The sequence below is a fragment of the Topomyia yanbarensis genome, chromosome 2 (assembly GCF_030247195.1).
Source record: "Topomyia yanbarensis strain Yona2022 chromosome 2, ASM3024719v1, whole genome shotgun sequence".
NCBI classification, from domain to species: domain Eukaryota; kingdom Metazoa; phylum Arthropoda; class Insecta; order Diptera; family Culicidae; genus Topomyia; species Topomyia yanbarensis.
This window is the reverse complement of record NC_080671.1, coordinates 418,129,815-418,146,973: the sequence shown is the minus strand read 5'-3', so window position 1 is coordinate 418,146,973 and position 17,159 is coordinate 418,129,815. Positions and strand designations below refer to the sequence as shown.

Genomic DNA, 17,159 nt, shown 5'->3' with positions numbered 1-17,159 from the left:
GCTAAGCGAAAATATGACAGCTGTGCCTGAATAACAAAACTACTTTTGATAGATGACGTTGCTGCGCAAACAAAGAACTGCCAGTGCGTACATGTGGCAAGATAGTGTCCGGGCATGTAGTGTTGGTGAGATCAATTTCTAATTATTTCATCCAGTAGATTTTTCTCACATTATTTCTATCGTGACAAATAGCAAATAGACAGAAAGAATGACAATCCCGGTCGGACGTGCCTGGCAGGATTCCCCCCAGATAGCCGGCAGCGAAATAAAAATTCTGGCAGAATTTCTGGGGGTCTGGCTGGCAGAGCGCTGCCCAGCCGGCCGGCTCAAATGCAACAACCGTTTCTGGCAGAATTTTTCGCCTTACGGTTATTAACGGTTTTTTCTGCCGGATTTCTGCCAGGCACGCACCGGCAGGACCGGTTTTGCTTGTATTTTTTCTTAATTTTTTTTTAATTTTATGTAAATTTATAATAAAAACATGTCTGGAGACATGAAATCCATATTACTTACCTTGTTTGAAACCAAAATCTTTGTTTCTTCCTATTTTTTCATCTGCCAAAACTATCCTTCTTGGAAAAATGTAAATATGGCGAAAATGAAACAACGATAAACAAAAAAGAACCGGTGAGGCGAATCTGCCTGCCATAACTGAAAGGAGTATAGCTGAATTCTGGCAGCGCCATTTTGATAATTTTGACAGCTGCCGGAATCCTGACGGATTTTTGCTGGCTGCTCGTTTTTCTTCCAAGCGGGATTCAGCTTTCATTGGACACACTGAGAAAAGATATGTCCTCAAGAAAGAATCGAACTGGGAGATCGCAGGTTCGAGTCCTGCTTGAGGTGTCCAATAAGTTTCACTCATTTATGCCTTTATCATATAGAAAGGTTATGCAATCACTCTGAAAAACGTCACCGTAATCCCGGCCCGGAGGGCCGAGTGTCATATCCCATTCGACTCAGTTCGTCGAGATCGGAAAAAGTCTGTATGTGTGTGTGTGTGTATGTGTGTATGTATGTGTGTGTATGTGTGTGTATGTGTGTGTATGTGTGTGTATGTGTGTGTATGTGTATGTGTGTGTATGTGTGTATGTGTGTGTATCTATGTGCTTATGTGTCAAATAATGTCACTCATTTTTCTCAGAGATGGCTAGACCGATTTGCCCAAACTTAGTCTCAAATGAAAGGTGGAACTTTCCCATCGGCTGCTATTGAATTTTGGATCGATCGGAATTCTGGTTCTGGAATTACGGGTTTAAGAGTGCGGCCACACAGAAATTTCTCGGACCATTCATAAATTACGTAACGCAAAAATTGCCCAAAATTGACTCCCCCCTCCCCCCATGTAACAAAATGTCACAAATTTCTCTATACCCCCCTCTCTTATTACGTAACAAATTCCGGGAAAACATTTTTTTTCTTCAGTAAAAACGTGTTACGTAACGATCTAGCTAACTCCCCCTCCCCCATATGTCACAACATGTCACAATTTGTCGTACCCCCTCCCCCCCTGAATGCGTTACGTAATTTATGAATGGACCCTAAACTATAGGAAAAATTCAAAATAGAATTTTTATTTTTGATGCTAAATGTCTTCAAGGAGCATGAAACGTCGAGATTTGATGCAAACTCGAAAAAAAATTTGACGACGATTCACTTTTTTGGATTTTGGCACTTTGCCTTTCTCATATAGAAATGTAATCACTCTGAAAAACGTCAACCTAATCCCTAATTTTTTTTTGACTCGCATAAGGTTTCTGGATTTTAGCAGGGACATAGTTGATGGTTTAGGGAGGGGGGTTACACCCCCCCCCCTCTACTGTTCACTCCCCTCCTTTAAAAATCTTCTTAAATCACCCCTCAGACCACCATCCCATCCAGCCCTCATACCCCTTCCCTTCAACCCCATCATCTTTAAACCACCACTAGATCACAAAGCATACCAATTTATGCTGGGGAGTCGTTCGTTCATGGGACTTTCGCCCTCCTCACATACCCACTCCCGCATGACAAAATGAGTTAGCAAGCAGATAACATTGATCTAATGCTGATTAGGCTAATGAAGTACGATATTTTTTGTTTCAAGTGTTCACCGTCGACGCGTAGCTCATCAAGTTCGTGGCTGGCAAGCTATTGTGTATAAGTGCAAAGTGTACTAAGAATGGAATGGACATTTCCACAATTATGTTGAACATAAAAAGCCTCCGTGCCATAGTTTAGAGAAACGAGAAAGGCACAATTGCACCGCTAGGTGGATTAAAACAGGTTTTTCTGTCTATTTTCCATCGGACACGTTTCTAAAAACCTGGGAAAATATGTGTACGCCTGTTTAATAACTGTGTAATTTCACATTAACATTGAACACAACAAAGACTCGGAAAAAATGCTATCAAATTTGTGAACAGAATATCATGAATTCTGGAACAAATACTTTTTTACGTTACAATAACATGACCGTGAACAAAAACCATTATTTTGTAATTGTGTTTCATAAACCAAATGTTGACTCATGACGTGAACTGATTCATGATTTATTACATCCTACTCATTATCTTGTATTCGTGCTTGTAAATTAGTTAATAAAATCGAAAAAGTATTGATATTCTTAGGTGAACTTTTTCACAAATTTTTCAGAATATTGTTCATGGATCTATTCCCGCTTCGTGAACTGTACCTGATTCATAATATATTGAAAGCGATTCATTATGAATGCATGTGAAATATTCTACAAAATCGTGGAAAAGATGTCCACTTTTATGACATAGTTCATGTAGTATGAAATTTAGGAATGGTCTCAACTCAATATTCTCACGTAAAAAAATTCCTCAATATTCATTCTTGTTGCGTAAGCTGGTTCTTGATATATAGCATATTCATAACGTTTCTAGAAGATATCCCTAATTAGTTTCACTTTCATAATATCGTTTATAATACAAGCAACTCATACCGTGATATTGATATTTTAACTGAATTATTGCACAGGGATCCTGGGTTCAATATTGCTTGGCGAACTGGTGCTTGTATCATGTTGATCGAGATTTTGTAGTCGTGCTCGTGCAATAGGTCCGGTGAGGTGATGTTGGCTGGCGATTTTCCGGTGCATAAACCGTCCAAATGCAACGGGGGCGACTCGGTGGTACTAGGGCAATTCCTATCTGGCAAACATTCTTTTCTGACTGTTCCATCCAAATTAGGAGGCATCGCAGCTGTTTACTTAGGAAAATGCAACGAATATATATGTTCTTCCGAAGTAGGACATACAGACGCACACTTAACCTCTCCCACACAGGTGAATATGAACTCCGCTAGCGAATGACGGATCTCAATAGTAGCATGTCTGTAATAATATACGTACCTGGAACTATTGAGAACCAGAGCTACAGGTCCAAAGCCCTGGTAAAGGAGGATGGTTGTGATGATCTGGGCCGCGGTCACCACGTAAAGCAAGATAGGTCATAACCCCAATTCCAAGGCGTGCAGCGACCCGTTCCGAGGGATGAGTGATCGAGGGGGTGAAAAAGATGCTCGATCGTTAACGGAGCCTGTGGGGTTCCTGGGCAACCCCCACAGTAAGCGTCCCTTACCACGTTACTGCGGAGTTCTGGCGTGGCGGACCTTTCTTTCTCGCGCAACTCGTGAGTATCAACATGAATGAAGTGAATAAAAATAAAAACAATAAACACACGGAGGTGCCGAACCCCTTTGCTAGAGGTGGTTTGGCGAGGTCTCCGCCCCCGTGGGGAGAGTAGTGGAGCGACGAGTACTGCATCCGATAGCACCAGTGACCCCCCAGCAGTGGTAGAAAATAGCCCTACCAATGCGCTGGACGGGCCACTAACCGCGATGCGTAAAGTGGTGGAGCAGCTCGATGCAATAATCGAGTTCACTAGCGCGAAGCAAAGTATCAGCAAGGCGCTGAAACAGAGCCTGCTGGTGCTCCGGAAGGCTGTTCGTGTCGCAAGACAGGAACAGCAGGCTTACGCCAAGAGGGTGGAATGTCGGGAGAAGTCCGAAAGAGGAACCCAGACAGTGGCCTCCAAGAGGGCGACGTCCTAAAGTCGATGAGGGCGGCCGAAAGCCTCTCGGCCCTCGGGCAAGACGTGCGCAGCGTGAGACGCAGCAATACAGGAGAAATGCTTTTGGTGCTGAAGCGAGGCGCACAATCCAGTGCTGTCTACAAGGCCTTGGCCCAAGATGTCCTGGGTGAAGGCGCCCAGGACAGGTCGTTAGGGGGCGGAAACGACTCTCCAGTGCAAGCATCTGGACGACTTCACGACCTCAGACGATGTCGTCGCAGCCATCAAGGAGCAATGCGACGTAACAATCGAGCGAGCCTCTGTGCGCTTGAGAGGGAGACCCTCCGGCACCCAAGTAGCCTACTTCAGGCTACTGAAGGCAGATGCCAAAAAGGTTACCGTGAAAGGTAAACTGAAGATCGGCTGGTCGGTATGCCCAATTAGCATACCCCAGCCGCCTTCAGTGGATAGGTGCTATCGGTGCCTTGAGTCCGGCCATAAATCTTACGAATGTAAGGGCACAGACAGGAGCAAACTATGTCGTCGCTGCGACGAGGAGAGGCATAAGGAGCGGGGCTGCACTAAGACGCCTAAACTCCTTATCTGCACCGCTAAGAAGCAAGACCGTAATCATGCTATGGGCGGACCTTCGCGTTCCTTCGGTGAGGCAAATAAGAAGAAGCCGTGAACGTTACACAGCTAAATCTTAACCATTGTGCAGCAGCCCAACAGCTGCTGTGGCAGTCGGTCTCGGAGTCGAGGACAGATGTCGCCCTCCTATCAGACCCGTACAACATCCCTGCCGGCATCGGAAATTGGGTGTCGGACGGGCCTGGGATGGTGGCAATCTGTACAACGGGACGGTTCCCGGTTCAAGAGGTAATACACTCCTCCGCCGAGTCTGCTACGCCCCACCAAGGTGGCCAATAGAACAGTTCAACCAGATGATCGACAGGCTCTCGTCGGACCTAGTGGGCCGGAAACCGGTAGTCATAGCGGGAGACTTTAACGCTTGGGCAGTGGAGTGGGGCAGCCGCTGCACAAATAGCAGGGGTCAAGCGCTAATGGAGGCGCTTGCAAAACTCGATACTGTGCTAGCTAATAATGGCTCCGCTAGTACATTCCGTAGAAACGGAGTGGAGGCGTGGATTGACCTAACATTTGCCAGCCCGAGTCTGGCTCCAGGCATGGAATGGAGGGTAGACGAAGGCTACACCCATAGCAATCCGCTTTAAGATCAACTATGGTGTGCAGCATCCGAGGGCGGGAGATCCCTGTCAGGTACGCGGGTGGAAGTCCAATCACTTCGACAGCGAAGCTTTCACCGCGGCCCTGGGACTGGAGACCAACACCGACAGTCTAAGCGGGGATGCGCTGGTAGCTGTTCTATCACGCGCGTGCGACGCCACTATGCCGAGAAAAACACTGCCAAGAAACGGCAGATGCCCGGTATACTGGTGGAGTGCCGAGATTGCAGCTCTACGATCAGTCTGCCTCAGAGCTAGACGTAGGATGCAAAGAGCCCGCACCGAGGATGCAAGAGAGAACCACCGTGAAGTGTTTCGAGCTGCGAAATTGGCCCTTAACAAGGCTATTAAAAGCAGCATGAGAGCGTGTTTCGACAACCTGTGTGAGAGTGCCAACGCGAATCCGTGGGGTGACGCCTACAGAATCGTGATGACCAAGACCAAAGGGGGCTCTTCACCCCCAGAACGGTCTCCGGACCGGTTGGCGACGATTATCGAAGTACTCTTCCCGGCTCAAGCCACAAGCCCCTGACCACCTGCACTACGAGACAGTGCGGGCACGGCCGAAATGGTGGCTCCGGTGACGAATGAAGAACTACTCGCAGTGGCTAATTCCCTAGCAATGAACAAAGCTCCAGGGCCGGATGAATTTCCAAACAGCGCTCTCAAGGCAGTGATCATAGCGAACCCGAACATGTTCAGGCTAGCTATGCAGAGATGCCTTGACAAGTTTAGTTTCCCCGATAGATGGAAAAGGCAGAAATTGGTGCTGTTGCCGAAGCCCGGGAAGCCGCCAGGTGACCCATCGGCGTACAGACCAATCTGTCTGATCGACACGACTGGCAAATTGCTTGAGAGGATCATATTCAACAGGCTAACCACGTACGCAGAAGGTACGGACGGCCTGTCAAGCAACCAGTTTGGCTTTCGGAAGGGTAAGCCCACAGTGGACGCTCTCAACTCAGTGATAACTGATGACTGCCGGGATAGCTATCCAACGAAAAAGGCGAGGCATTCGATACTGTGCGTTAGTGACACTGGACGTGAAGAACGCATTCAACAGCGCAAGCTGGAATGCCATCGCGCTCTCGTTACACCGGCTTAGCCTACCGGTGGGTCTGTACCGGATCCTGGAAAGTTACTTCCAGAACCGCGTACTGCTATACGAGACCGATGCCGGTCAGAAAAGGGTTCCGATTACCGCCGGAGTCCCGCAGGGCTCGATCCTAGGCCCGGTGCTATGGAACCTCATGTATGACGGGGGTCTGAGACTGAAGTTCTTTCCTGGGGTCAAGATCGTCGGCTTTGCCGACGACGTAACCTTGGAGGTCTACGGGGAGTCAATCCCTGAGGTAGAACTAACCGCAGAACACGCGATCAGCACGGTGGAGGAATGGATGAGCGCGAGAGGCCTGGAGCTCGCTCATCATAAGACGGAGGTAGTTATCGTCAACAACCGCAAGTCGGCACAACATGCAGTTATCCATGTGGGAGAAGTCGCGATGACTTCACAGCGGAGTCTGAAGTCTGTCGGAGTCATTATAGACCACAAGCTGACCTTCGGCAGCCATGTCGACTATACATGCAAGAGAGCGTCGACTGCTGTTGCGGCTCTATCGAGGATGATGTCCAACAGCTCAAAGGTGTGCGCCAGTAGACGTAGGCTACTGGCAGGCGTTGCTGTATCTATCCTCAGGTACGGCGGCCCGTCATGGTCAAGAGCACTGAGGGTAATCATTTACCTACGGAAATTGGAGAGCACCTACCGCGTGATGTGCCTCAGAGTGATATCTGCCTGCCGCACGGTGTCACACGATGCATCCTGCGTGATAGCAAGCATAATGCCAGTCGGGCTGGTCATTCGGGAAGAGGAAGAGGAGTGTTTCGAGCTACGTGGAAATAGAGGAGCCCGCGAGCGCACCAGGGTGACCTCGGTCGCCAGATGGCAGCCTGAGTGGGACAACTCCTCGAAAGGTAGGTGGACCCACCGGCTGATACCTAGCATATCGAGCTGGGTGGGAAGTTCACTTCCACCTGACACAATTCCTGTCAGGCTATGGCTGTTTCCGACGGTACCTCCACAGGTTCGGGCACGCGGAGCTCCCAGCCTGCCCGGACTGCCCAGCAATGGTGGAGAAGTGGAACGCAGTCTCGGCTGCTACCACCCAGATTGCCTGTAGGCTACAGGTAATCTGGCGAACCGAGCAACAGACGACGGGCACGGCTAACTTGTGATTGGTTAGCTGGAGCGAAAAAGGCCAAGCGCAAAATAAGAGAGTGAATGGTCTGTTCATGCCGAGGTAGGTTGGCGCAGCGACTGGCAACCGCGTAAGGGGTAAACCCAGCCACCCCGAAGCAAGACAGAAGAGTGAGTATATAGGCGTATAAGTGGACTGCCTCATGCCAAGACGGGAGGGTCGTAGCGTAGTATGTTGGGACTTAGCTATCGATGCCTCGTGGCGTGGCAGAGGAGTGAAAGGGTGAGCATCCAAGTCAGTCTCACACGGCATGTTAAGGGTGAGCACAAAAGTCAGCCTCACATGGTATGGTAGAGGCTAGCACAAAAGTAAGCCTAGCAAGGAATGAAAAAGGTGAACACACAAGTCAGTCTCGCATGGTATGTCAGAAGTGGGGCCTAAGAAAAATGTCCCACATGGGATGCCAGGGGGAGTGACAGGGGTATAATAGAGTGGCACGATCGAGAGTGAATCAGGTGATAGGGTGAGCACCCAAGTCAGCCTCACATGGTATGGGTGGGGCGAGCACAAAAGTAAGCCTAGCAAGGAATGAGTAAGGTGAGCACACAAGTCAGCCTCATGTGGAGTGTTTGAGAGTGAATCAAGGTGCGATAGAGAGAGCACCCAAGTAAGCCTCATACAGGACGTATGAACGCGTGAGTGAGAGTGAATGAGTACATTATGTACAGCCATCCCCCCAGAAGTAATACCGAGAGGTAGTCCCTGGGGGGAACGATGGCGGGGCCCAATGGAGTTTAGTCGGTATTGGTGGTGATGATGATGATGATGGTCCCACCTCATACCCAAAAGGTGTGAGCTGAACGATTTATCTAAAAGATAATTAATATTTTGATTCATAACAAAACCAGTTAACAAAAAGAAACGGACAATTTGCAGACATAGCCTTTCCTTCAAAAGAACGTAACCAGATACATTTCGAATATTCCGCCAACAACCAGGGTCCATCAAGAAAATTTCCATTCCGGGAAGATACTTGATAGAATCGAGAATTGAAGCCAATAGCTTCCATTTCCGATAATTCTCTGTAAGACTCCTCCCGCCTGACCATGACATGGGTACTACCACCTGCTAAGGTGAGAAGTGACGAGCCTAGTGGCAGTGCAGATTCCGGTCGAGTTATATCATCCACGTCAGACCCCTTAGTTATCAGAAGGAGTCATCAAGCCCCATACTCAACGAGCTAACTCCGTTATTACCACTGTTATAACAAGTAACAAAAATCCATCATCATCATAGCGAATATAATAACTTAGTGTGACTAAATGCAAATATTAGAAGTGAAAAAAAAAATACAATCTTCGTGGTATTACATAGTTATTCAAATAACTCCAAAATATAAAAATCAAAAAATCTGTCTACAAAGCAGATTCATTAATGGCAGCGTCACCATTCGAGCCCGACACGCCCCCAGTACACTCCGTGTGGTAGCTTGGACACCTACCAATAGCACGTGTACTGGGCTAGGACGTAAATGTCTTCTCCATTGTAAAAAAAAACACACAGGACCGGGACGACTGATGATCGCTGGCTACAATTGCTCGACTGTGGCGGGGGGGATCGAGGGCTTCCATAGTACCAACTGCGTTGCGTCCCAGTATGCGTTCAGCATCGACACTCCTTCACAATGGTGGTGTAGCATCACATGTTCCGTACCCAGAACCTCAAATTCCCTGAACAGTATGCCTTGCGGCCACGTGTCCGAGTTAAGAGCTGCATCACGGTACTTTGGGTGAGCTCCGAACTTTGAAGTATATGAAGGTCAAAGTACTAATGCCTTTTTCAAAAGCGGAATAACCTTTATCTCCTCGTTGCAATTTAGTCCTTATTTGGACATTTGTCGGCAGTCTCCTTGCTAACGCTGGGATGAAAGCGGGAAAGATACAACCAGGGCAAAGTCGAGAGGTACCGGAATTTGGCCGGATGGGAGTACCTGATGAAACCTTTCTAGCGAGGTGTGAAATTTTCTGGTTATTTTTGGATAATTCGGTCTTTAGTTTAGCACAGAAGTTATCCGTTTTCCCAGCGATAGCAGCAATAACACATGCAAATTCAACTATTGAATTTGATGCGTTGTCAAACAGATATATGCAAACGTAAAGTATGTAAGGATAGCAAAATAAGATCAAAACTGGCTGTAAAATTAATAAAATACTTAAACTGAGATCAAATCACCTGCAAATCAGAACTACTTTTCTTGCGAATCTTAAACCAGGATCAGTTGTTCACTTGAAAATGCAAGAAGTGCTTGCTGTTCTACCATCCAACTGGTTTACCAATTTAGTGCCAGTTACTGATGGGACGAAACGCAGATTTTTAACTTATTAAACAAATAATATCTGATTCGCCTAATCCACGAAAGTATAATTTATCCTCCACACTAAATTATATTCGTTCGAGAGTCTACGCCAATATATCCCACATTACTATCGGTCAGTCTGCACATTACACTCCGACAGCGTTAATTATCTTGACGAAGCGCAAAACGACTGTCACGATGGCTTTGAAATGTATCGCGTGACAAATGGAGAATAATGTAATAACGACGTGGTGAGTGGACTCGTAGGGAATTGGTTTTTTTTGGTATGTAGTTGCAATATTTGGCACCATTGTTGATTTGAATTATTAAAATTAAAAGCTCACGATCTTTTCATCATAACCGAAAGGATTCTTAAATTTATTAACTAAATACTTTCCAGAAAACTCGGTAAATGTGTATTATTTTAAATATTTGGAATAAACTAGCACTTCAGAGATTACATCCCTTTTCGACTATCCTTTCATAGTGATTCAATCTTGAACGAAGCCTTTCGGGAAAAACCAATCCCATTTCACATAGCACTCCCTATCGATGAAATAATCCCATCCCGGTTCGCGGATAAAACCCCATCTCGTTCGATGAAAAGGTAAAATCCAATTTTCTTCCATCAAAATCACCACCAGCTGCCAATCATTACAAACGGAATTACACACAGAGGACGATAGCAACATGTGTCACAGGTTCTTCCATTTTTCCTCCCTATTTTTTCCCGCAACACCCATCAACGGACGGACGTAAAACGCATTACGTCGGAACCGATCGGCCATCATTGTGGACAGCAGTTCTGTCAATTATTGTGCCATTTCCAATCGTCGGATGGGGCAAACTCTGATGGCCAAAACGGGATGAATCAGGGGTGGGGGAGTTAAGTTGGGACAGATTCACTGTGCGTCAAGCGAACAAGGAAGAATACCGTTGCGTAACCAGCCATGATGGTCGTCGAATCTTGTGTCAAAGAAAAAATTTTCTCTGCAATCCGAGTGCTTCAATTTACCACAGATTATCGCCGACCGACTCTCTCTCTATCTCTAGTCTATCTAGTGTAGTTGTGGTCAATGGACCAAGAAAAATAAAAATGACGATACGATAAAGCCTCACAACTAACTCACTTACCTCCGATATCGTCGAATTTGAGCCGTTCGTCCAGCCACTGCTCTCGGAATGTTAGCTGTACGCTGTATTCCTGCGGAGATTGACGTTTTTTATGGGGTGAAGGTCGGTGATCGGTGGTTCATCGGGAATGTTCCATAATTGACAACGGTTGGCAATTTTAACGGATGTTGGTGGCGCGCGGCAGCGGGAAAGAAAATTAAATATTAGCAAAAATTTTGATGGATTTTTAGTGAGTTTGCTTTTTTCCTATCCTCGAGAGTGGATGGATGGGCTGGGGGTGTGCGGGGGTGGGATGTGTTCTTTGCTAGGACATAGGTTAGGTTCAGTTCTGTGTTACGTGCTACTTGGTTAGGGTAGGTTTACTGGGGCAGGGTGAGATGGTGGTTGGTGGCGGTTATTGGTTTAGGATGGAGTTCCTAGCTATCGGTTTTCAATTTTGAGTAATTTTGTTGTTGTTGATCGATTGATTGCGAATTTTGCTCCCTATCACTGGTGCGAATGTAGGGGGAAGGGGGGAGGCTATCGACCTGTGGGTAGATTGCGGCAGGGTGAGAGGCGTATTTACAAGCTTTCGGTGGGGGGTCGGGGGAATCTAGTGTTTCCTGCCGTATGGTCTCTGGCTCAGGAAAGATTGTTTGGTTAAAATCTTTGCTTCGATCAAATGGAGGGGAACTTCACGAGATGCTATTTTTCGGGTTTTCAAAAGGATGAGAATCAGAGGGCAGATTTTTTTTTGTTGGACAAAGGGATAAAGACGTTCGAATCAGTAGGGAATAGTCGAAGGAAGGAGCTTGAAAAAAAATAATTGAAAGAACTTTGAATCAGACTAACGAGAAGTAAAAAAGGAGGAGAAGCACTTTAAAACCGAATTGGAGTAACGAAAATGTTGTTTTAGAAAAATTTCAAAACGGTAAGAGAGTAAGGAGCAGAAATCATACTGACAGCTGCCACCCTGAACGATGCAAAGTCCCAAACTAATTACAAGGTCCTGATCAACTATCACCAACGCTTTGGATAGAATCAGAACACCCTTTTATTCAATTATTTTGGGACGATACAATCGTGGTAGGCTCCGTCATTTCTTAAAAAAATAAACAAAAATCAACATGCGAGAAACGGAGTAGAGTAGCAGCATGCTGAGATGTTATTCTATCATGCAACCATGCGGACGACATGCAACATATGGAAAAAGCGCAGGCACGAGAAGAGTTTTGCTGGCAGCCATGTTTTTTTTTCATTCCTTCATACAAAGAATCATGCATAAAACCATCAGTACCGGAGAGCAGGCTGGGGGGTCTAAGCGAACTGTCGATTCATGCGAGCTGGAGAACTACCATGCAGGCATGCAGATGCAGGATTGGTTAAAGGCATTCAAGGTTCACTGGGAAGTAGGGGGAAAGGGTGTCATTCCCATGCGTTTCGTGCGACATGATGCGGACTCATGCGGTTCATGCAGTTTTCTTTCTTTCTTTCATTCTTTCTTTCGGATATCAATCGTGCCGTAGTCTAACGAGCAGGATGCAATAGCAAGCAGCATTCCGCGTGCACAAGCATATTAGGATGTATAGTCAGCATTCTTTTACACGATGCAATTTTTTTTCTTCTTCCGCATTCCGGTTGCAGTTCATATGTGTATGTGAGTCGTCATGCGAAAATCCTACCTAGGGCTACCGTCGTCGTTGGCAGTGTACTAGTGGTAGAACTATAGATTGAGTCGTTTTACGTTGACAATCGTTTTGTTGTTGTTTGTTTGTTTTTATTATTATTATTGATAGATTGTGTTATTTGTTGATATAGAGAAATTCATGTTCAAATAAAACCAGATCAGTTTGTTTAATGATGAATAATAAATGATACGCAACGATTAGGGTGTTGATGTAAGTTGTGTTGACTGTGGAGCAAATTAGAGTGTAACCATTTTTTCGAACATTTCGGCTGTGATGTTTGGTTGTAAAAGTATCACCGAATTGAAGGTTTGCTTAATTAAAATACTGCGAAGGATGCGAGAGATGATTTAACAAGTTTATGAATGTCATTGTTACAAGTGCTTAGTACTGCGCACTACGATGAGTTTATCTGCAATCTGTAAACGAATACGATATTTTCTGAACGCCTCTGTGAAACACTGAATCGGTGACATTGTTTTTCAAACTGAGATTTTTGTTTTAGGTGATTTAAATAGTAAATAAGAGCCATTCATAAATTATGTTACGTAAAACTTACCCAAAATTTAAGGAATCGTTTATTTTTTATTCCCTCCTTCCCATGTGTCAATAAATATCACAACGCTTACATAATTTTCTAATGGTCCCTAGTTGGGATATTTTTTTGAATGCAGGAACCCCGTATTTATCGCAATAGGCCGGGTTTGCGGTTAGTCTACTGTAGTTTTTGTTGGGCAGAAGTACTGCCCCCTTTCTGTTAAAATGTGAAAAACCAGCGCAATACCCCACCCAGTCCTTTTGAAAATGACATAATTGAAATGCGGTTTGTATTGGAAAACTGCTCGCAATTTGTGATGAATTTCAGGCAGTTCGAGAACTGTACTGGTTACGAACTGCGTTTATTTTTCGGTCTATGTTGAATAGTTTTAAACCACCAAATACCCTAATATGAGCTAAACAGCAAAAAGCCAACAAGGATAATCGCAGTAGGCCAATTGCTAAAGGCTTACTGCTGATTTAAATGAGGAAGCTGGTCATTTCCGCCCGAAATAGCCGCTGTTTTTTTTCATATCCAAAGCCATTTAGACAAGAGAAGAGCAGCATTTTCCAGTTCTTTCTCTATTTTCGTAGTGAAAATTTTCTGTTTTAAATTTAAAAGTGCTCAATAGTAATTAAACTTAATATAGGATAGCGGAATACTATAGAGAATTGAATTTTGGTTCACATTGCGGTTGTATGGCGTATAGAAATAAATAGCAGAAAGAACAAAATGGTTTGCGCACTTGCTGAAATGTTCGCAACTATTAGCGGCGCTTAATTTAGTTCGTTTGGCTTTTCAAGTTTTTGGGTGCTTGGTTCATCATTAGCAATCTCTAATGAGTTTAAAAAAGGGACGAAAAAAATATTTGACACATGAGTCTATTTTCACTGTTTTAGGCAACGGTCCGCACTGTTTTTCGAATAACTTCTAATTGAAGCTACATTATTACAGGGCCGGCGAAATACTTTTTTCCCGAGTGGGTAGTAAGATTCGAAGTAATTTCTACTCGTATTGATGGAAGTAAGTGAAAATGAAAACTCCCTGCATTCATTTGGAAACACCCTCTGTCAAAGTGCTGTATGACCGACGGCTTAGCAAAAATGTTTTTATTGATTACTGATACTACATAGAACATTTGTACAGCTAAGTACCAATCACTTCATTCTTTTCAATTTCGTTGCATTCCCTTCGATGAACCTTCTTTGGTGGATACTGAAGCTCGCATGATAATATTGACTAATGGGGTGGTATCTCTGACGACCGACTGAGAACGATTTGAATATTTCTCCGATGGCAAAAATAATGCTGATAAGTCTCCTTTTAAATACAAACCACATCCATCTAAAACAACCGGCCCCTGGACGGTCTACTTTCGGACCAAAGATAAGCCATTTAACATCATCCCTATATCGCGTGATCTAACTAAATAGCACTCGGACGTGTACAAATAAGTATTTGTATACGTACCCGCCCGGGGAGTAGAGATAGATGGTGTAGTCTCCGGGAGGGGCCTTAATTGCGAAATATGGGATTGGCTCCTTCCAGAACCCTTCGATTCAGTCAATGAAAACTTTGGTATGCGAGCAAATGCGTCAAGCAAGAATCGAGGAGTATAAGAAAACAACTTACTTTTCATTCACCTCATTTCGAGCCTTTTGCCGGATATGTTCTTCCAAACTTTGTTCTTTTGAACGGGGTTCGTCTAGCTTTTCGCCTTTTTGTGCATGAACTACCGACGTTGCAAACAATAACGTTATATAGTTACCCATTGTAGAAACAAAACACGTAGCGGAAAATACGGAGGAATCGTGAAAAGTTTTCTTACTATGGAGACACTCCGCATGAACTGTCGACATATCCCACATATAAATTAGACATAGCATTTTTTTGACGTCTACTTCGAGAAGAAATGCTAAAGAGGGCTACGCCACCGGCCACGACTAATTTCTACGCTCACTAAAGAGCCTAAAAATGTTCGAAAGTGAAGAATCATTTCCTCACCTGAGCTTCCTCGTAAACCCCCGAAAGTGTCCTTGGTGGGTGCTGTTACAAAACCGAAGTAAGTGCGTCACTCCTATTATTTTCCTAAGTTTTACACAATGTATTTGCATTATAGAAAACCTGGTTATTTTTCGACGTAGATTTTCCACAATTTTAACATTATTCGTCAGAGCCGCAAAAACACTATGTAGGAGCATTTTAGGGATCAAAATGTGCTATTATTTAAATCGGATTAGCCTTTGTTCGCTCCCAGGTATTGGAGTTGTCGCTTGTCAAATCCGGATCAAAGGCAAAGACTTACTGATATTGTTTACGTACTCATCGCACATCAGCTGATTCTAGGTGAATTCAACTTCCACGATATGCCATGGGTTTGTCTTCACGATGATAACCGATCTATCTTAATGTATGATATTCGCGACAATTTCTTGACTATGATGGAAATGACACGAACGCCAACTCCACCAGCTCGGCCTAGCGCGTTAGATTTATCATTGTACTCGAACTCGCTACAAAGTAGCGTGCAACGTTTTGACTGGCTTGATTCCGACGAAACGAAAAATCATGCCAGGTTACCAGATGCAAATATTAGTTTGAGTTCTTTCACATTGATTCATTCCGGGTAACGAGAAGATGGACAATTAGGCATTAAAAGGAGATATTTATGAAAGATCGCGTAGTTTCAACGAATTTTTCAGTATATCTTGTCAAAGGATGCTTGAAAATTTATCAAATTTCGTGAGACAATGGAAGTTTAAGAATCCGAAAGGTATCAGCAAACCTCGGTTAAAGGGATGGATGAAGGTCGTGAATTCCTTTGGGTGATATATCGGATTATGTCCAATCATGGTACGTTGAATGCGCATCTTCGGAGTATTGGGATCGGGGAGAACGTTATCGCAACATTAAACATGTTGTCTGGTCGTGCGCCTAGTGTTCTGGCTACAGTTTTCCGATCCTGTATGTCTCGTATACACATATTTTTAAACCCCCGATAGTATTTAGTTCGCTTCTCTTTTTGGTGACATGCTTACGACTGCCTGGAAATCTGATCCCAAGAGTTCCCAGCGGATCCAAGGAGGCCAGTCGGCGATCCGGTTCATGATATCCGGACAGTGATTTTCCGATTGTCAAAAAATTGCAAGTTTAATATGAAATTATTGTACATCGACAATTTCAGACGAATGCGTTTTGTGCGCGAGACACTACGTGGTTAATTTCAGGTTGTGGTTTGTTCCAAACTTTCGAGTGGGTAATTCCCCCCTCGCTAATTTTCGAGTGGGTTGTACTACTCATACTACCCACATGTTTCATCGGCCCTGCATTATTAATACCCTTTCACAAAATAACCAGAAATCAAAAGAAATGGGTTCGATTGGCGCGTTCCCCACGTAACTAGGAGATTAGTGCCTTGTCATGTCGTTTCATCACTTTCCTGAAGGTGAAAGGAAAATGGCAAGGAAATGGAAAATGATAATACAATACAATCACAGCACAAAACAATAAACAGCCTGGATTCTTCACTCCCGAAGGAATCGTGAACCCTACTGATAAACTATATAGCTCTTTATACCATAGTGGGTTCATCTATGTGGGGAGACCCAATAATCGGAATACGTAATTGCATTACTACGGGGCAGTTGCACATAAAATGATATGAGTTTCCGTAATCGGATTCACAAAGATCACGCGAATAATTCTCAGCACGCTGAATAGTAGCCATGTGATAATTGAGTTTGCAATGTGCAGTCAATGCCGTGACTAGAATGCTGCTATTGTGCTTGGAAAAAATAAACATTTTCGGGCTCACATCTGGCAGAAAAGTATTTGTTTGAACACAAGTTTGCAAGCTAGGACAATGCACAGTAGGACCAGAACAAAAAGACAAAACCTCTGGTGCTTTGGGTGTGCATTCTTTGTTGTTGCGGTATTCAGCAAACTGTCTTGTTTTTATCTGCACCTTATTTTGATGGTATAAATTAGTTTGGATTTTCACTCTTTT

General features: G+C 44.5%; 1 protein-coding gene across 8 annotated transcripts in view; it reads right to left on the bottom strand.

Moving 5' to 3' along the window:
• Window positions 1-17,159, bottom strand: part of LOC131685202 (glutamate-gated chloride channel) — a 230,973-nt gene that overhangs the window by 34,776 nt on the left and 179,038 nt on the right. For all 8 annotated transcript variants that reach the window (XR_009304749.1, XM_058968758.1, XM_058968761.1 and 5 more), the window contains one exon: window positions 10,952-11,021. Coding sequence is in view for 7 of the 8 variants with exons in the window: in XM_058968758.1 (XP_058824741.1) it covers window positions 10,952-11,021 (70 nt within the window). In the remaining variant the exon portion in view is untranslated. The remainder of the gene's footprint in view (window positions 1-10,951; window positions 11,022-17,159) is intronic.